The 20,863-nt window shown below is 59.3% G+C and overlaps 1 protein-coding gene across 1 annotated transcript in view; it reads right to left on the bottom strand.

Moving 5' to 3' along the window:
* Nucleotides 1-2,377: 2,377 nt before the first annotated feature.
* LOC122547595 (uncharacterized) overlaps nt 2,378-20,863 on the bottom strand; it is a 715,380-nt gene continuing 696,894 nt past the window's right edge. The window contains 4 exon segments of the mRNA XM_087978709.1: nt 2,378-3,200; nt 4,592-4,689; nt 12,944-13,091; nt 20,333-20,634. Coding sequence (XP_087834835.1) covers nt 2,475-3,200; nt 4,592-4,689; nt 12,944-13,091; nt 20,333-20,634 — 1,274 coding nt within the window. The 3' untranslated portion in view covers nt 2,378-2,474.

Genomic DNA, 20,863 nt, shown 5'->3' with positions numbered 1-20,863 from the left:
ATCATCATCATCATCATCATCATCGTCATCGTCATGGTCACCAGCATCGTCATCGTCATCATCATTATCTTCATCCTCATGGTGACCAGCATTATGGTCACCATCATCATGGTCATCATTGTCATCTTCATCATCATCATCATCATGGTCACCACCATCTTCATCATCATCATCATCATGGTCACCACCATCGTCATTGTCATCATCATGGTCACCATGGTCATCACCTCCAGGAGAATGGGTACTCTCCCTACAATAACTAACCTCCTCAAAGTTTCACTGAGTCAACACCGACTTCAGTTGGAGGACATCAGGGAGAGGGGGATGGCGGGGGTGAGTTGTGCGAAGTGATCATGGGGGGGGGGTAACAAAGTTAAAACCTCTTTTAAACCTCGCACTCTTGCAGACAGTGACGTAGGAGATAAAGCCAACCTTAGGAAGGGAAGGGCCTTCTGTACAGTCCAAGGGAACAGGAGAGTTGACCGGTTCAGTTACAGTTGGCACGGGGCTACAGCGGGTAAGCGTGACCTGGCAATCTCACTCAGATTCAGTCGGGCCAGACTTACAGTGTTGGGGTGGGGGGGGGGGTCTATATGTCACAGCTCACTAGTCACACCCCACACTCCCAACCCTCTCCCCCACAATCTCGGGGAAGCATTCGGCTCCAGCCTGGGGTGGTCCAGAAGGTGGAAGGGTGTGCAATATCCTGGGGTGGTTCAGGGCAGCACAGCACACACACACACGCACACACTCACATTCACACGCACACAAACAGACCCACGCACGCACACACACACACTCACACACACACTCACACTCACACAAACAGACCCACACACTCACACACACTCACTCAAACAGACACACACTCACACAGACACACACACTCACACAAACAGACACACACACACTCACACACACTCACACAGACACGTACACACACACACACTCACACAGACACACACACGCACTCAAACAAACAGACCCACACACTCACACAAACAGACACACACATACACACTCACACAGACACACACACACACCCACACAAACAGACAGACACACACTCACACAAACAGACACACACACACACACACTCACACTCATACACACACACTCAAACAGACACACACACTCACACAGACACAGACACACACCCACACACTCACACAAACAGACACACACACACACTCTCACAGACACACACACAAACAGACACACACACGCACACACACCCACACACTCACACAAACAGACACACACACACACACTCTCACAGACCCACACACTCACACAAACAGACACACACACACACACTCTCACAGACACACACACGCACACACACTCACAAACAGACACACACAAACAGACACACACACACACACTCACACACAGACACTTACATAACCAGATACACACACGCACACACACACAAACAGACACACATGGACACACACACACTCTCGCACAGACACACATGCACACACACACAGACAGACACACACAACCAGACACACACACAGACACACACTGACTCACACAGACACACACTGACTCACACAGACACACACTGACTCACACACACACACAAACACACACACACAAAGACACGTGCATACACACATAGACACATATACAAACAGACACACCCACACACACACATGGACGATCTTCAGTACCTCTCACACAGCCACATCCGAGGGTGGTGGGAATCCCAGTTACCCCTCCAACCTGCCCCAACTGAGTGACACCAAGCCCTCACCCTCACACAGCCCTGACCAGGCCATGGGGCAGGGGTTTCACCTGGGACCTCTCCCTGTGGGCCAACAGGCCTTGCTCCCAGAGAGACTGAGACTGTGTGCTGGCTGTTTGTGAGTGTGAGAGTGTGTGTGTATGAGTGTGAGTGTGAATGAGTATGAATGTGTGAGTATGAGTTTATCATGCGTGAGTGAATGTGTGTGTGACATGAGTGTGTGTGTGAGTATGAAGTGAGTGAGAGTGTGAGAAAGTGTGAGTATGAGTGATTGTGAGCGATTGTGAGGATGTAAATGTGAGCATGAGTGTGTGTGAGAGTATGAGGTGAGTGAGAGTGCATTAGGTGAGTGTGAGAATGTGAGTGAGGGTGAGTGGGTTTGTGTGCAAATGTGAGTGAGTGTGTAGGTCAGTAAATGTGTGTGTGTGTGTGTGTGTGTAAATGGGAGTGAGTGTGAGTGGGTGTGTGTGTAAATGTGAGTGTGTGCATGTGTGTGTGAATGAGTGTGAGTGTGTAAATGTGAGTGCGTGTGTGTGAATGTGAGTGTGGGTGTAAATGTGAGTGTGTGCGTGTGTGTGTGAATGTGTGAGTGTGTGTGCGTGTGTGTAAATGTGAGTGTGTGCATGTGAATGTGAGTGAGTGAGTGTGAGTGTGTGAAAATGTGAGTGAGTGTGTGGGTGTGGGTGTGAGTGAGTGTGAACCGGGCGGCTCCTGCCTGTCTCTAAGAGGCCGGGCTGATGAGTCCCTCAGACCAGTTGGGGAGCTCGGAGTGGGGAGGGGGTGAGGAGCCGCACCAGGCCTCAGGGGGAGACTCGGGGGAGGGGGTGAGGAATGGGTGTCTTCCCGGGACGCCCTGAAGAACCTGGGCTGGAGGCTCGGGGTCAGGAGGGGATGGGTATCCATGTTGGGACGGAGGGGTAGGGTAGGGGCTGGCAGTGGATGGGGGGGCGGGTACCTCGGTCACTCCGCGGCCTGCCCAGGGTGGGCTGGGCCTCCAGGCCTGGGGGTCAGGGAGACCCAGCAGGAAACGACGGGGGGCTCCCGGGGCTGGGAAAGGGCAAGGCGCCCGGTACCAGGAGGGCGGAGGCACGTACAGGGAGTGGTTCAGATCGATCTGGGGGGGGCGAGGGGGCACCGGGGTGTGCCCCCGAGGGGGGTAATGCCTACCCGCCTTCTTCCTGGGGGGCTGGGGCTGAGAGGGGCGAGGGGAAGGCTCCGGGGGAGGGGGGAAGGCGGAGGGAGTCAGGCCCGAGGCCTGGTCCAGGCTTCCGGGCCCACAACGCTCCCCCAGCAGCTCGACAATGTCGTGGTGTTGACGCTCGGCAGCCACCTCCAGGGGGAGGCAGCTCACATGGTCAGCAAGAATCCGGTTTGCCTGCTCCTCCAACAACAACCTCACCGTGTCGTAACTCCCCTCCCGGGCAGCGAGAAACAGAGGGGTCTCCTCCTGCAGCCAGACAGAGAGGGGTTAGATACAGAGTAAAGCTCCCTCTACACTGTCCCCCCATCAAACACTCCCAGGATAGGGACAGCACGGGGTTAGATACAGAGTAAAGCTCCCTCTACACTGTCCCCCCATCAAACACTCCCAGGACAGTGACAGCACGGGGTTAGATACAGAGTAAAGCTCTCTCTACACTGTCCCCCATCAAACACTCCCAGGATAGGGACAGCACGGGGTTAGATACAGAGTAAAGCTCTCTCTACACTGTCCCCCCATCAAACACTCCCAGGACAGGGACAGCACGGGGTTAGATACAGGGTAAAGCTCCCTCTACACTGTCCCCCATCAAACACTCCCAGGACAGGGACAGCACGGGGTTAGATACAGGGTAAAGCTCCCTCTACACTGTCCCCCATCAAACACTCCCAGGACAGGGACAGCACAGGGTTAGATACCGAGTAAAGCTCCCTCTACACTGTCCCCCATCAAACACTTCCAGGACAGGGACAGCATGGGGTTAGATACAGAGTAAAGCTCCCTCTACACTGTCTCCATCAAACACTCCCAGGACAGGGACAGCACGGGGTTAGATACAGAGTAAAGCTCCCTCTACACTGTCCCCATCAAACACTCCCAGGACAGGGACAGCACGGGGTTAGATACAGAGTAAAGTTCCCTCTACACTGTCCCCATCAAACACTCCCAGGACAGGGACAGCACAGGGTTAGATACCGAGTAAAGCTCCCTCTACACTGTCCCCCATCAAACACTCCCAGGACAGGGACAGCACGGGGTTAGATACAGAGTAAAGCTCCCTCTACACTGTCTCCATCAAACACTCCCAGGACAGGGACAGCACGGGGTTAGATACAGAGTAAAGCTCCCTCTACACTGTCCCCATCAAACACTCCCAGGACAGGGACAGCACGGGGTTAGATACAGAGTAAAGCTCCCTCTACACTGTCCCCCATCAAACACTCCCAGGACAGGGACAGCACGGGGTTAGATACAGAGTAAAGCTCCCTCTACACTGTCCCCCATCAAACACTCCCAGGACAGGGACAGCACGGGGTTAGATACAGAGTAAAGCTCCCTCTACACTGTCCCCCATCAAACACTCCCAGGACAGGGACAGCACGGGGTTAGATATAGAGTAAAGCTCCCTCTACACTGTCCCCATCAAACACTCCCAGGACAGGGACAGCACGGGGTTAGATACAGGGTAAAGCTCTCTCTACACTGTCCCCCATCAAACACTCCCAGGACAGGGACACATTGAGGTTTAATATTCCCAGTTTGGGTTTGGAACGCGAGTTCCTCACAGGGGGTGATGCACTGACGGATATTCCCAGGTGGAAGTGTGTGACCTGGAGGGTTCCCTCCTCCCCGTTTACCTTGTGGTCTTGCAGGTCCTTGTTGGCCCCATTTCGCAGGAGCACCCTGACAGTGTCCACGTTGTTGACAGCAGCAGCCCAGTGCAGAGCCGATTTACCTGGGGGAGCAGGAGCATCAGTCAGTGTCAACGCATACCCCACGTCCCCATCTCCTTCACTACCACACACTGACACTACTGCAAACACGCACACGGTCACTACTGAGGGGGAGCCACACTGTCACAGGGTCAGTACCGAGGGAGTGCCGCACTGTCAGAGGGTCAGTACTGAGGGAGTGCCACACTGTCAGAGGGTCAGTACTGAGGGAGTGCTGCACTGTCAGAGGGTCAGTACTGAGGGAGTGCCGCACTGTCAGAGGGTCAGTACTGAGGGAGTGCTGCACTGTCAGAGGGTCAGTACTGAGGGAGTGCCGCACTGTCAGAGGGTCAGTACTGAGGGAGTGCCGCACTGTCAGAGGGTCAGTACTGAGGGAGTGCCGCACTGTCAGAGGGTCAGTACTGAGGGAGTGCCACACTGTCAGAGGGTCAGTACTGAGGGAGTGCCGTGCTGTCAGAGGGTCAGTACTGAGGGAGTGCCGCACTGTCAGAGGGTCAGTACTGAGGGAGTGCCACACTGTCAGAGGGTCAGTACTGAGGGAGTGCCGCACTGTCAGAGGGTCAGTACTGAGGGAGTGCTGCACTGTCAGAGGGTCAGTACTGAGGGAGTGCCACACTGTCAGAGGGTCAGTACTGAGGGAGTGCCGCACTGTCAGAGGGTCAGTACTGAGGGAGTGCCGCACTGTCAGAGGTTCAGTACTGAGGGAGTGCCGCACTGTCAGAGGGTCAGTACTGATGGAGTGCCGCACTGTCAGAGGGTCAGTACTGAGGGAGTGCCGCACTGTCAGAGGGTCAGTACTGAGGGAGTGCCACACTGCTCGAAGGGGTATATGCAAGATTTTTTGTTGTTCAAATTTTTTTTTAACGGTTGCTTTATCTTTAACTGTGATTTATCTGCAATATCTCCTCAAATCCTCCTCTGGCCTGTCCCTAGTTGCTCTATCCCCCATTCCTGTATCCCCTCATCCCTCATTTCTGTATCCCAAACCCCATATCCCTAAGATCTCTATTCCTCAAGCCATTATTCCCAAGATCCATATACCCAAGTCCCATATAACTGAGTACCGTATCCCCAATCACCCATCTTTGTCCCTCATATCCCCCTATCCAAGCGCTCCACATTCGTGATTCCTGTGTCCTCAATCCCAGTATCCCTCAGTCCCATGTTCCCAATCACCATTTCCCTGTGCTCCATATCCCCGACCTCCTCATTCCCAATCCCCATATCCCTCAGTCCCATGTTCCCAATTCCTGTTTCCCTCGGTCACATATCCCCAAATCCCCAGTCCCATATTCCCAATCCCATTACCCCTGTTCCACATATCCATGATCTGCATTTTCTTGATTTCTCGATCCCTGAGCCCTACACTTCCAAGCATTATATCCAAATTCTCCAAATCCTATATGATCCATTCCCATATCTCTGAATTTCTCATCCCTGATCCCTATACCTGAGTATTTCTGATCTCCATATATCTGATCCCTGTATTCCTGATCCCTCTATGCTCAAGTCCCTTATCCATCCAGTCCCACACCTCCACATTCCTGATCTCCATACCCCCTTATCCCCGTATTCCCCATATCCCTTATTTGTACCCCTCTGTATTCCCCCATCCCCTTTACCCCATCCCTGAACCCTGTTTTCCCGAACCTCATATCCCCGATCCCCGGTATCCCCGATCCCCTGTATCCCCGATCCCCTGTATCCCCGATCCCCTGTATTCCTGATTCACTGTGCTTTCATATCCCCCATCACCCCGAACCCCTCATCACCGTATTCCACGCCCCAATCCCGTATACCCATCCCCGATCTTTCGTATCCGAGATCCCCTGTATCCCCATATCCCGCATCCTCTGTATCCCTGATCACCTATAACCATCGATCCACTCTATCCCCGTATCCTCCATCCCCCTCACCCCATTGCCCCGATCCCTGTATCCCCCTGTATCCCCATCCCTGTATCCTCCATCACCCCCAATCCCTGTATCATTCCATATCCCCATTCCCTTATTCCTCCATATCCCTGATCCCTGTAGCCCCCTGTGCCCTATCCATGTATCCCACATCCCTGTATCCTATATCACCCCAATCCCTGTTGCCCCATGTATCCCAAATCCCTGTATCCTACACGGCCCCCAAATCCTGTATCCCCCCAGTATCCACCATCCCCATATCCCGGATCGTTCCCAATCCATGTATCACCCTTGTAATTCCAATCCCCATGTCCCCCATCACACCAATCCCTGCACTCTCCCTGTAACCCACATCCCTGTATCACACCATATCCCCCATCGCCCAGATCCCTGTATCCCCCCGTAACCCCATCGCCCAGATCCCTGTATCCCCCCATATCCCCATCACCCCGATCCATGTATCCCCCCATACCTCCCATCGCCCCGATCCCTGTATCCCCCCGTATCTCCCAGCGCCCCGATCCCTGTATCCCCCCGTATACCCCAACGCCCCAATTCCTGTACCTCCCCGTAGCACCCATCGCCCCAATCCCTGTATCCCCCCGTATCTCCCAGCGCCCCGATCCCTGTATCCCCCCGTATCTCCCAGCTCCCCGATCCCTGTATCCCCCCGTATACCCCATCGCCCCGATTCCTGTATCCCCCTGTATCCCCCATCGCTCTGATCCCTGTATACCCCATCGCCCCGATCCCTGTATCCCCATGTATCCCCCATCGCCCCGATCCCTGTATCCCCCATCGCCCTGATCCCTGTATCACCCATTGCCCCAATCCCTGTATCCCCCCCGTATCCCCCATCGCCCTGATTTCTGTATACCACCCGTATCCCCCATCGCCCCCATCTCTATCCCCCATTGCCACGATCCCTGTATCCCCCCGTATCCCTCATCGTCCCGATCCGTGTATCCGCCGGCATCCCCCATCGCCCCGATCCCTGTATCCCGCTGTATCCCCCATCGCCCAATCCCTGTATCCCCCGTATCCCCCATCCCCTGATCCCTGTATCCCCATCGCACCGATCCCTGTATCCCCCATCACCCCGATCCCTGTATCCACCCGTAGCACTCATCGCCCCGATCCCTGTATCCGCCCACATCCCCCATAGCCCCGATCCCTGTATCCCCCCATATCCACGATCCCTGTATCCCCATCACCTCGATCCCTGTATTCCCCCGTATCCCCCATTGCACTGATCCCTGTATCCCCCCCATCAACTTAATCCTTGTACCCGCCATCGCCCAGATCCCTATATCCCCCCCGTATCCCCCATCGCCCTGATCCCTGTATTCCTCTGTATCCCCCATCGCCTGATCCCTATATCCCCCCGTATCCCTTATCGCCCTGATCCCTGTATCCACCCCATCCCCCATCGACCCGATCCCTGTATCCCCCTGTATCCCCCATCGCCCCGATCCCTGCATCCCCCCCATATCCCCCATCACCCCGATCCATGTATCCCTCCATATCCCCCATCGCCCCGATCCCTATCTCCCCCATCTACCCGATCCCTGTATCCCCCATCGCTCCGATTTCTATATACCACCCGTCTCCCCCATTGCCATGATCCCTGTATCCCTCAGTATCCCCCATCACCCCGATCGCTGTATCCATTGCCCCGATCCCTGTATCCCCATCGCCCGATCCCTGTATCCCCCGTATCCCCATCCCCCGATCCCTGTATCCCCCGTATCCCCCATCGCCCCGATCCCTGTATTCCCCCGTATCCCCCATCGCCCCGATCCCTGTATCCGCCCACATCGCCCCGATCCCTGTATTCCCCAGTATCCCCCATCGCCCCGATCCCTGTATTCCCCCGTATCCCCCATCACCCCGATCCCTGTATTCCCCCGTATCCCCCATCGCCGCGATCCATGTACACCTCATCGCCCCGATCCCTTAACCCCCCATATCCCCATCACCCCGATCCCTGTATCCTCACTGTACCCTCCATCACCCCGATGCCTGTACCCTCATCGCCCCGATCCCTGTATCCCCCATCGCCCAGATCGCTGTATTCCCCAATGCCCCGATCCCTGTATCCCCATCACCTGATCCCTGTATCCCCCCGAATCCCCCATCGCCCCGATCCCTGTATCCCCCCGCATCCCCCATTCCCCATCGCCCCTTCCCTGTACCCCGCTGTATCCCCATCACCTGATCCCTGTATCCCCCGAATCCCCCATCGCCCCGATCCCTGTATCCCCCCATATCCCCCATAGCCCCGATCCCTATATCCCCCATCACCTCGATCCCTGTACTCCCCCGTATCCCCCATTGCACTGATCCCTGTATCTCCCCCGTATCCCCCATCAACTTAATCCTTGTACCCGCCATCGCCCTGATTCCTGTATCCCCCCGTATCCCCCATCGCCCCGATCCCTGTATTCCCCTGTATCCCCATCACCTGATCCCTGTATCCCCCGAATCCCCCATCGCCCCGATCCCTGTATTCCCCTGTATCCCCATCACCTGATCCCTGTATCCCCCCGAATCCCCCATCGCCCCGATCCCTATATCCCCCCCGAATCCCCCATCGCCCCGATCCCTGTATCCTCATCACCTGATCGCTGTATCCCCCGAATCCCCCATCACCCCGATCCCTGTATCCCCCCATATCCCCGATCCCTATATCCCCCATCACCTCGATCCCTGTACTCCCCCGTATCCCCCATTGCACTGATCACTGTATCCCCCCGTATCCCCCCTCGCCCCGATCCCTATATCCCTCCGTATCCCCCATCGCCCCGATCCCTGTATCCCCCTGTATCGCCCATCGCCTGATCCCTATATCCCCCCGTATCCCTTATCGCCCTGATCCCTGTATCCCCCCCATCCCCCCAGATCCCTATATCCCCCCCGTATCCCCCATCGCCCCGATCCCAGTATCCCCCCCATATCCCCCATCGCCCCGATCCACGTATCCCCCCGTATCCCCCATCGGCCCGATCTCTGTGTCCCCCATCACCATGATCCCTGTATCCCCCATCGCCGCGATCCCTGTATCCGCCCACATCCCCCATCACCCCAATCGCTGTATCCATTGCCCCGATCCCTGTATCCCCATCGCCCGATCCCTGTATCCCCCCATATCCCCCATTGCCCTGATAGCTGTAGCCCCAGTAATCCCCATCGCCCCGATCCCTGTACCCACCCCGTATACCCCATCACTCCGATCCCTATATCCCACCGTAACCCCCATCGCCCCGATCCCTGTATCCCCCTGTATCACCCATCGCCCTGATCCCCGTCTCCCCTATCGCCCGGATCCCTGTATCCCATGTATACCCCATCGCCCTGATCCCTGTATCCCCCTGTATCTTCCATCGCCCCGATCCAGTATTCCCCATCGCCTTGATCCCTGTATCCCCCCCCGTATACCCCATCGCCCCGATCCCTGTATCCCCCGTATACCCCATCGCCCCGATCCCTGTATCACCCCGTATCCCCCATCGCCCCGATCCCTGTATCCCCCCGTATCCCCCATCGCCCTGATCCCTGTATCCCCCATATCCCCCATCGCCCTGATCCCTGTATCCCCCATGTCCCACATCGCCCCGATACCTGTAGCTTCTGTATCCCCCATCACACCGATCCCTGTACCCCGTATACCCCAACACCCCGATCCCTGTATCCCCCATCACCCCGATCCCTGTATCTCCCTGTATCACCCATTGCCCTAATCCCCGTATCCCCTATCGCCCCGATCCCTGTATCCCCCCATATCCCCCATTCGCCCCGATCCCTGTATCCCCCATCGCCCCAATCTCTGTATCCCCCATCGCCCCGATCCCTGTATCCCCCATCGCCCCAATCGCTGTATCCCCCATCGCCCCGATCCCTGTATCCCCCATTGCCCCAATCGCTGTATCCCCCATCGCCCCGATCCCTGTATCACCCCTCATACCACATCCCCCATTGACCCAATCCCTGTATCCCCCCGCATCCCCCATTGCCCCGATCCCTGTATCCCCCCTGTATCTCCCATTGCCCTGCTCCCTGTATCCCCCCATATCCCCCATCGCCCGGATCCCTGTATCCCCCCATATCCCCCATCGCCCGGATCCCTGTATCCCCCCATATCCCCCATCGCCCGGATCCCTGTATTCCCCCATATCCCCCATCGCCCGGATCCCTGTATCCTCCATCGCCCAGATCCCTGAATCCCCCATTGGCCCGATCCCTGAATCCCCCATATCCCCCATCAACCCGAACCCTGTATCCACCAGTATCCCCCTTCGCCCCGATCCCACTATACCCCGTATCCCCCATCGCACTGATCCCCGTATCCCCCATCGCCCCGATCCCTGTATCCTCCCTGTATCCCCCATCGCCTGATCCCTGTATCCCCCATCGCCCCGATCCCTGTATCCTCCCTGTATCCCCCATCGCCTGATCCCTGTATCCCCCCATATCCCTCATCGCCCTGATCCCTGTATCCCCCCATATCCCCCATCGCCCTGATTCCTGTATCCCCCCATATCCCCCATCGCCCGGAGCCCTGTATCCCCCATCGCCCAGATCCCTGAATCCCCCATTGGCCCGATCCCTGAATCCCCCATATCCCCCATCAACCAGAACCCTGTATCCACCAGTATCCCCCATTCGCCCCGATCCCTGTATCCCCCTGTATTCCCCATCGCCCCGATCCCTGTATCAGCCCGAATCCCACATCCCCCTGATCCCTGTATGCCCCATCGCCCCGATCCCGGTATCCCCCTGTATCCCCCACGGCCACGATTATTGTATCCCCCCATAACCCCCATCGCCCTGATCCCAGTATCCCCAATTGCCCCAATCCCTGTATCACCCCGTATCCCTGTATCCCACCGTATTCCCCATCGTCCCGATCCCTGTATCCCCCATCGGCCCGATCCCTGTACCCCCGTATTCCCCATCGCCCCAATCGCTGTATCCCCCATTGCCCCGATCCCAGTATCCCCCATCGCCCCGATCCCTGCATCCCCCCGGTTCCCCCATCGCCCCGATCCCAGTATCCCCCATCGCCCCGATCCCTGTATCCCCCTGTATCCCCCATCACCCCAATCCCTGCATCCCCCCGTTTCCCCAACGCCCCGATCCCTGTATCCCCCGTATACCCCATCGCCCCGATCCCTGTATCCCCCATCGCCCTGATCCCTGTATCCCCCCATATCCCCCATTGCCCCAATACCTGTATCCCCCGTATACCCCATCGCCCCGATCCCTGTATTCTCCCGTATACCCCATCGCCCAGATCCCTGTATCCCCCCATATCCCCCAACGCCCCGATCCCTGTATCCCTCGTATACCCCATCGCCCCCATCCCTGTATCCCCAGTATCCCCCATCGCCCCGGTCCCTGTATACCCCCATATCCCCCATCACCCCGATCCCTGTATCCCCTGTATCCCCCATTGCCCTGATCCCTGTATCCCCCCATATCCCCCATCGCCCCGATCCCTGTATCCCCCATCGCCCTGATCCCTGTATACCCCCATATCCCCCATCGCCCCGATCCCTGTATCCCCCATCGCCCTGATCCCTGTATACCCCCATCGCCCTGATCCCTGTATACCCCCATATCCCCCATCGCCCCGATCCCTGTATCCCCCATCGCCCCGATCCCTGTATACCCCCATATCCCCCATCGCCCCGATCCCTGTATCCCCCATCGCCCTGATCCCTGTATCCCCCCATATCCCCCATCGCCCCAATACCTGTAGCCCCCGTATCCCCCATCGCCCCAATACCTGTATCCCCCGTATACCCCATCGCCCCGATCCCTGTATTCTCCCGTATACCCCATCGCCCTGGTCCCTGTATCCCCCATCGCCCTGATCCCTGTATCCCCCATTGCCCTGATCCCTGTATCCCCCCATATCCCCCATCGCCCCAATACCTGTAGCCCCCATATCCCCCATCGCCCCAATACCTGTAGCCCCCATATCCCCCATCGCCCCAATACCTGTAGCCCCCGTATCCCCCATCGCCCCAATACCTGTATCCCCCGTATACCCCATCACCCCGATCCCTGTATCCCCCATTGCCCTGATCCCTGTATCCCCCCATATCCCCCATCGCCCCGATCCCTGTATCCCCCCATATCCCCCATCGCCCCGATCCCTGTATCCCCTGTATCCCCCTTTGCCCTGATCACTGTATCCCCCCATATCCCCCATCGCCCCGATCTCTGCATCCCCCATCTCCCCTTGATCCCCGTACCCCCCCGTCTCCCATGAACCCTGTATCCCTCATCTCCCCCTGATCCCCGTACCCCCCCCACCCAACCCCCGATCCCCGAGTACCGTGATTGTCAGTCGCGTTGACGTCTGCGTTGCAGTTGATGAGCTCCTCCGCCACGTTGTCGATGGCGAGCCTGGCCGCCAGGATCAGCGGCGTCGTCCCATCGTGCATCCGCGCATCCACGTCCGTCGACCTGTTGCGCAAGAGGATCTGCCGGGGGGGGGGGGTGGGGGAGAGGGGGGTGTGGGGGGGATGGGGAGGAGAACGATTAAAGATGGCCGCTCACAGCAACACGGCCCTTTCAGCGAGGGTCCTGACCGTCACCCACGGAAACAGCGAAGCAATTCAACTCTGTGACCACCCCCCCCTCCCCTACCCCCCCCCCCCCCCCCCCACCCCCACAGCCCGTCAAATCATACCACTTCCCGATGACAATACAGGTTGGTCAGGGGCCCCTCCGCCATCATTGAGGTTGACGACGTCAACAGTTGGACGTCAACAGACGCCCTGTAACGCTGTCATTTCAGGATGTAGCCTGTAGGTGGCAGGGTACAGCCCCCTCCCCTCACTATGGTGCCTTGTAATCCCACCTCAAAATGGCTTCTTGAGTGTTGTTGGAGCTGCACCCATCCAGGCAAGTGGGGGCTATTCCTTGTGTTCAGCCCATCCAGGACCATACCTCGCCCCCAGTTAGTGGGACTATCACTTGACTATGGGTTGCGTAGGCCCAGGTGATGCTCAAACTCCAGCATGGTGGAATGCAAGTTTAATTAAAAATCTGGAATTAAGAGACTAACGACGACCGTGAAACCATCGTTGACGGTCAAGTGAAAACCCCCACACGGGTTCACTCATGTCCCTTTCGGGAAGGGACTTGCCATCCTTATCCGGTCTGCACATGCTTTCACGTGACTCCAGCAAGATGGTTGATCCCCGACCCCCATGGCAAGGTGGTTGAGACCAGACCCCCACGGCAAGGTGGTTGACTCCAGACCCCTACAGCAAGATGGTTGAATCCAAACCCCCACGGCAAGGTGGTTGCGTCTTGACCCCCACAGCAAGATGGTGGAGTGCAGACCCTCACAGCAAGATGGTGGAGTCCAGAACCCTACAGCAAGTTGGTGGAGTCCAGACCCCCACAGCAAGTTGGTGGAGTCCAGACCCCCATAGCAAGATGGTGGAGTCTTGACCCCACAGCAAGATGGTGGAGTCCAGTCCCCCATAGCAAGGTGGTTGACACCAGACCCCCAAGGCAAGATGGTGGAGTCCAGTCCCCCAGAGCAAGATGGTGGACTCCAGATCCCTACAGCAAGATGGTGGAGTCCAGACCCCCCCACAGCAAGATGGTGGAGTCCAGACCCCCCCACAGCAAGATGGTGGAGTCCAGACCCCCCCACATCAAGATGGTGGAGTCCAGACCCCAGACCCCCACAGCAAGATGGTGGAGTCCTGTCACCCAGAGCAAGGTGGTTGAGTCTTGACCCCCCACAGCAAGATGGTGGATTCCAGACTGCCAAAGCAAGATGGTGGACTCCAGACCCCCACAGCACGATGGTTGACTCCAGACCCCTACAGCAAGGTGGTGGATTTCAGACCCCCACAACAAGGTGGTTGAGTCTTGACCCCCACAGCAAGATGGTGGAGTCCAGACCCCCACAGCAAGGTGGTTGACTCCAGATCCCTACAGCAAGGTGGTGGATTCCAGACCCCCACAGCATAATGGTGGAGTCCAGTCCCCCAGAGCAAGGTGGTTGAGTCTTGACCCCCACAGGAAGATGGTGGCGTCCAGTCCCCCAGAGCAAGATGGTGGAGTCCTGTCACCCAGAGCAAGGTGGTTGAGTCTTGACCCCCCACAGCAAGATGATGGACTACAGACCCCCACAGCAAGGTGGTGGACCCCAGACCCCCACAGCACGATGGTTGACTCCAGATCCCTAGAGCAAGATGGTGGATTCCAGACCCCCACAGCAAGATGGTGGAGTCCAGTCCCCCAGAGCAAGGTGGTGGAGTCCAGACCCCCCACAGCAAGGTGGCGGAGTCCAGACAACCCCACAGCAAGGTGGTGGAGTCCAGACCCCCCACAGCAAGGTGGTGGAGTCCAGTCCCTCAGAGCAAGGTGGTTGAGTCTTGACCCCCCACAGCAAGATGATGGAATCTTGATACCACAACAAGGGGGCGGATTCCAGACCCCCACAGGAAGATGGTGGAGTCCTGTCACCCAGAGCAAGGTGGTTGAGTCTTGACCCCCACAGCAAGATGATGGAGTCTTGATACCACAACAAGATGGCGGACTCCAGACCCCCCACAGCAAGGTGGTGGAGTCCAGACCCCCCACAGCAAGATGGTGGACTCCAGATCCCTACAGCAAGATGGTGGAGTCCAGACCCCCCCACAGCAAGATGGTGGAGTCCAGACCCCCCCACAGCAAGATGGTGGAGTCCAGACCCCCCCACAGCAAGATGGTGGAGTCCAGACCCCCCCACAGCAAGATGGTGGAGTCCAGACCCCCCCACAGCAAGATGGTGGAGTCCAGACCCCCCCCACAGCAAGATGGTGGAGTCCAGACCCCCCCACAGCAAGATGGTGGAGTCCAGACCCCCCCACAGCAAGATGGTGGAGTCCAGACCCCCCCACAGCCAGGTGGAGGAGTCCAGACCCCCCCACAGCCAGGTGGAGGAGTCCGGACCCCCCACAGCCAGGTGGTGGACTCCGGACCCCAGACCCCCAAGGCAAGATGGTGGAGTCCGGACCCCAGACCCCCAAGGCAAGATGGTGGAGTCCGGACCCCAGACCCCCAAGGCAAGATGGTGGAGTCCGGACCCCAGACCCCCAAGGCAAGATGGTGGACTCTGGACCCCAGACCCCCAAGGCAAGATGGTGGACCCCAGACCCCCACAGCAAGGTGGTGGAGTCCGGACCCCCCACAGCAAGGTGGTGGAGTCCGGACCCCCCACAGCAAGGTGGTGGAGTCCGGACCCCCCACAGCAAGGTGGTGGAGTCCGGACCCCCCACAGCAAGGTGGTGGAGTCCGGACCCCACCCCCCACAGCAAGGTGGTGAAGTCCGGACCCCCCACAGCAAGATGGTGGACTCCAGACCCCAGACCCCCAAGGCAAGATGGTGGACTCCAGACCCCAGACCCCCAAGGCAAGATGGTGGAGTCCAGACCCCACAGCAAGATGGTGGACACCGGACCCCCCACAGCAAGGTGGTGGAGTCCGGACCCCCCACAGCAAGGTGGTGGAGTCCGGACCCCCCACAGCAAGGTGGTGGAGTCCGGACCCCCCACAGCAAGGTGGTGGAGTCCGGACCCCCCACAGCAAGGTGGTGGAGTCCGGACCCCCCACAGCAAGGTGGTGGAGTCCGGACCCCCCACAGCAAGGTGGTGGAGTCCGGACCCCCCACAGCAAGGTGGTGGAGTCCAGACCCCAGACCCCCAAGGCAAGATGGTGGAGTCCAGACCCCCACAGCAAGATGGTGGACTCCCGACCCCAGACCCCCAAGGCAAGATGGTGGAGTCCAGACCCCCAAGGCAAGATGGTGGAGTCCAGACCCCCACAGCAAGATGGTGGACACCAGACCCCAGACCCCCACAGCAAGGTGGTGGAGTCCGGACCCCCCACAGCAAGGTGGTGGAGTCCGGACCCCCCACAGCAAGGTGGTGGAGTCCGGACCCCACCCCCCACAGCAAGGTGGTGAAGTCCGGACCCCCCACAGCAAGGTGGTGGAGTCCGGACCCCACCCCCCACAGCAAGGTGGTGAAGTCCGGACCCCCCACAGCAAGATGGTGGACTCCAGACCCCAGACCCCCAAGGCAAGATGGTGGACTCCAGACCCCAGACCCCCAAGGCAAGATGGTGGAGTCCAGACCCCACAGCAAGATGGTGGACACCGGACCCCCCACAGCAAGGTGGTGGAGTCCGGACCCCCCACAGCAAGGTGGTGGAGTCCGGACCCCCCACAGCAAGGTGGTGGACTCCGGACCCCAGACCCCCAAGGCAAGATGGTGGAGTCCAGACCCCCACAGCAAGATGGTGGACTCCCGACCCCAGACCCCCAAGGCAAGATGGTGGAGTCCAGACCCCCAAGGCAAGATGGTGGAGTCCAGACCCCCACAGCAAGATGGTGGACTCCCGACCCCAGACCCCCAAGGCAAGATGGTGGAGTCCAGACCCCCAAGGCAAGATGGTGGAGTCCAGACCCCCACAGCAAGATGGTGGACACCAGACCCCAGACCCCCACAGCAAGGTGGTGGAGTCCGGACCCCCCACAGCAAGGTGGTGGAGTCCGGACCCCCCACAGCAAGGTGGTGGAGTCCGGACCCCCCACAGCAAGGTGGTGGAGTCCGGACCCCCCACAGCAAGGTGGTGGAGTCCGGACCCCAGACCCCCAAGGCAAGATGGTGGACTCCAGACCCCAGACCCCCAAGGCAAGATGGTGGAGTCCAGACCCCCAAGGCAAGATGGTGGAGTCAAGACCCCAGACCCCCACAGCAAGGTGGTGGAGTCCGGACCCCCCACAGCAAGGTGGTGGAGTCCGGACCCCCCCACAGCAAGGTGGTGGAGTCCAGACCCCAGACCCCCAAGGCAAGATGGTGGAGTCCAGACCCCCACAGCAAGATGGTGGAGTCCAGACCCCCAAGGCAAGATGGTGGAGTCCAGACCCCCACAGCAAGATGGTGGACACCAGACCCCAGACCCCCACAGCAAGGTGGTGGAGTCCGGACCCCCCACAGCAAGGTGGTGGAGTCCGGACCCCCCACAGCAAGGTGGTGGAGTCCGGACCCCCCACAGCAAGGTGGTGGAGTCCGGACCCCACCCCCCACAGCAAGGTGGTGAAGTCCGGACCCCCCACAGCAAGGTGGTGGAGTCCGGACCCCCCACAGCAAGGTGGTGGAGTCCGGACCCCACCCCCCACAGCAAGGTGGTGAAGTCCGGACCCCCCACAGCAAGATGGTGGACTCCAGACCCCAGACCCCCAAGGCAAGATGGTGGACTCCAGACCCCAGACCCCCAAGGCAAGATGGTGGAGTCCAGACCCCACAGCAAGATGGTGGACACCGGACCCCCCACAGCAAGGTGGTGGAGTCCGGACCCCCCACAGCAAGGTGGTGGAGTCCGGACCCCCCACAGCAAGGTGGTGGAGTCCGGACCCCCCACAGCAAGGTGGTGGACTCCGGACCCCAGACCCCCAAGGCAAGATGGTGGAGTCCAGACCCCCACAGCAAGATGGTGGACTCCCGACCCCAGACCCCCAAGGCAAGATGGTGGAGTCCAGACCCCCAAGGCAAGATGGTGGAGTCCAGACCCCCACAGCAAGATGGTGGACTCCCGACCCCAGACCCCCAAGGCAAGATGGTGGAGTCCAGACCCCCAAGGCAAGATGGTGGAGTCCAGACCCCCACAGCAAGATGGTGGACACCAGACCCCAGACCCCCACAGCAAGGTGGTGGAGTCCGGACCCCCCACAGCAAGGTGGTGGAGTCCGGACCCCCCACAGCAAGGTGGTGGAGTCCGGACCCCCCACAGCAAGGTGGTGGAGTCCGGACCCCCCACAGCAAGGTGGTGGAGTCCGGACCCCCCACAGCAAGGTGGTGGAGTCCGGACCCCAGACCCCCAAGGCAAGATGGTGGACTCCAGACCCCAGACCCCCAAGGCAAGATGGTGGAGTCCAGACCCCCAAGGCAAGATGGTGGAGTCAAGACCCCAGACCCCCACAGCAAGGTGGTGGAGTCCGGAACCCCCACAGCAAGGTGGTGGAGTCCGGACCCCCCACAGCAAGGTGGTGGAGTCCAGACCCCAGACCCCCACAGCAAGATGGTGGAGTCCGGACCCCAGACCCCCCACAGCGAGGTGGTGGAGTCCGGACCCTACCCCCCACAGCGAGGTGGTGGAGTCCGGACCCCACCCCCCACAGCAAGGTGGTGGAGTCCGGACCCCCCACAGCAAGATGGTGGAGTCCAGACCACCACAGCAAATGGTGGACTCCAGACCCCAGCCCCCCACAGCAAGGTGGTGGAGTCCGGACCCCCCACAGCAAGGTGGTGGAGTCCGGACCCCCCACAGCAAGGTGGTGGAGTCCGGACCCCCCCAGAGCAAGATGGTGGACTCCGGACCCCCAAGGCAAGATGGTGGAGTCCAGACTCCCACAGCAAGATGGTGGACTCCAGACCCCAGACCCCCAAGGCAAGATGGTGGAGTCCAGACCCCCACAGCATGATGGTTGACTCCAGACCCCCACAGCATTTTGGTGGAGTCCTGTCACCCAGAGCAAGGTGGTTGAGTCTTGACCCCCCCACAGCAAGATGATGGACTACAGACCCGCACAGCAAGGTGGTCGACTCCAGACCCCAGACCCACACAGCACAATGGTTGACTCCAGACCCCCACAGCAAGGTGGTAGAGTCCAGACCCCCAAAGCAAGATGGTGGACTCCAGAACCCCCACAGCAAGGTGGTGGAGTCCAGACCCCCACAGCAAGATGGTGGACTCCAGAACCCCCACAGCAAGGTGGTGGAGTCCAGACCCCCACAGCAAGATGGTGGACTCCAGACCCCCACAGCAAGATGGTGGACTCCAGAACCCCCACAGCAAGATGGTGGAGTTCAGTCCCTCAGAGCAAGGTGGTTGAGTCTTGACCCCCTCAGCAAGATGATGGAGTCTTGATACCACAACAAGATGGCAGACTCCAGACCTCTCCAGCAAGGTGCTGGATTTCAGACCCCCCACAGCAAGGTGGTTGACTCCAGATCCCTACAGCAAGATGGTGGAGTCCAGACCCCCCACAGCAAGGTGGTAGACTCCAGATCCCTACAGCAAGATGGTGGAGTCCAGACCCCCCACAGCAAGGTGGTGGAGTCTTGACCCCCACAGCAAGGTGGTGGAGTCCAGACCCCAGACCACAGACCCCCACAGCTATATGTTGGACTCCAGAACTCTATAGCAAGATGGTGGAGTCCAGACCCCCCCCCCCCCCCCAGCACGATGGTGGAGTCCAGACCCCCCCCACAGCAAGGTGGTGGAGTCCAGCCCCCCCCCCCACAGCAAGGTGGTGGAGTCCAGCCCCCCCCCCCCCCACAGCAAGGTGGTGGAGTCCAGCCCCCCCCCCCCCACAGCAAGATGGTGGAGTCCAGTCCCCCCAGAGCAAGGTGGTGGAGTCCAGCCCCCCCACAGCAAGGTGGTGGAGTCCAGTCCCCCCAGAGCAAGGTGGTTGACTGTAAAGCCATATCTCGGTGATGGGGGATGAATGCTGGCCTGGGATGCATTGCCTGCTTGTTGTCGATGGGCTCCGTGAAGGTTTCGGGGAGGGGATACGGACTTGATGGGGGCCTGGCCAGCCCTGGAGCATTCAACGTCAAGGAGGGTTCGGGGGGGGGATGGGTTGTACGTTGGCACATTGTGGTAAATTCCCGGGGTGAAGGTTACTGGTGTGCTGGCTGTGGTGCGATGGTACCTGGAAGACTCCCTGAGCGTCAGCCGCCACGGCGGTGTGCAAGGGGGTACGGCCCGATCTGTCCTGAGCGTTGGTGTCGGCGCCCATGTCCAACATGCACTTGGCAGCGTCTGCCCGGCAGAAGCGGGCGGCCAGGTGCAGCGCCGTCTCCCCGGTCACATCCGTCTGGGGCTGCAGGCTCGCCCCCTGGCCGATCAGGTCCGAGATCACACTGGCCAAACCTTCCTGGGCCTCCAGCTCGCCCAAGCCCGACTCCAGGTCACCGGCTGCTCGCACGGCCACCATCAGTGGGGTCACTCCATCTGAAACCAACCACGAAACAAGGGTGGACTCCCAACCGTCGGCAGGGTGGGGGTGGGGGTGGGGGGGAGAAGGGAGAGAGGGAGAGGGAGAGAGAGGGTGGGGGGGAGAAGAGAGAGAGGGAGAGGGAGAGAGAGGGTGGGGGAGAAGAGAGAGAGAGGGAGAGGGAGAGAGAGGGTGGGGGAGAAGAGAGAGAGAGGGAGAGGGAGAGAGAGTGGGGGGGAGAAGAGA

This window comes from Chiloscyllium plagiosum, unplaced genomic scaffold (assembly GCF_037043375.1).
Source record: "Chiloscyllium plagiosum isolate Xiang-an unplaced genomic scaffold, Cpla_swu_hap1 HiC_scaffold_35, whole genome shotgun sequence".
Classification (NCBI taxonomy): Eukaryota; Metazoa; Chordata; class Chondrichthyes; order Orectolobiformes; family Hemiscylliidae; genus Chiloscyllium; species Chiloscyllium plagiosum.
This window is presented reverse-complemented; position numbering and strand designations above follow the sequence as displayed.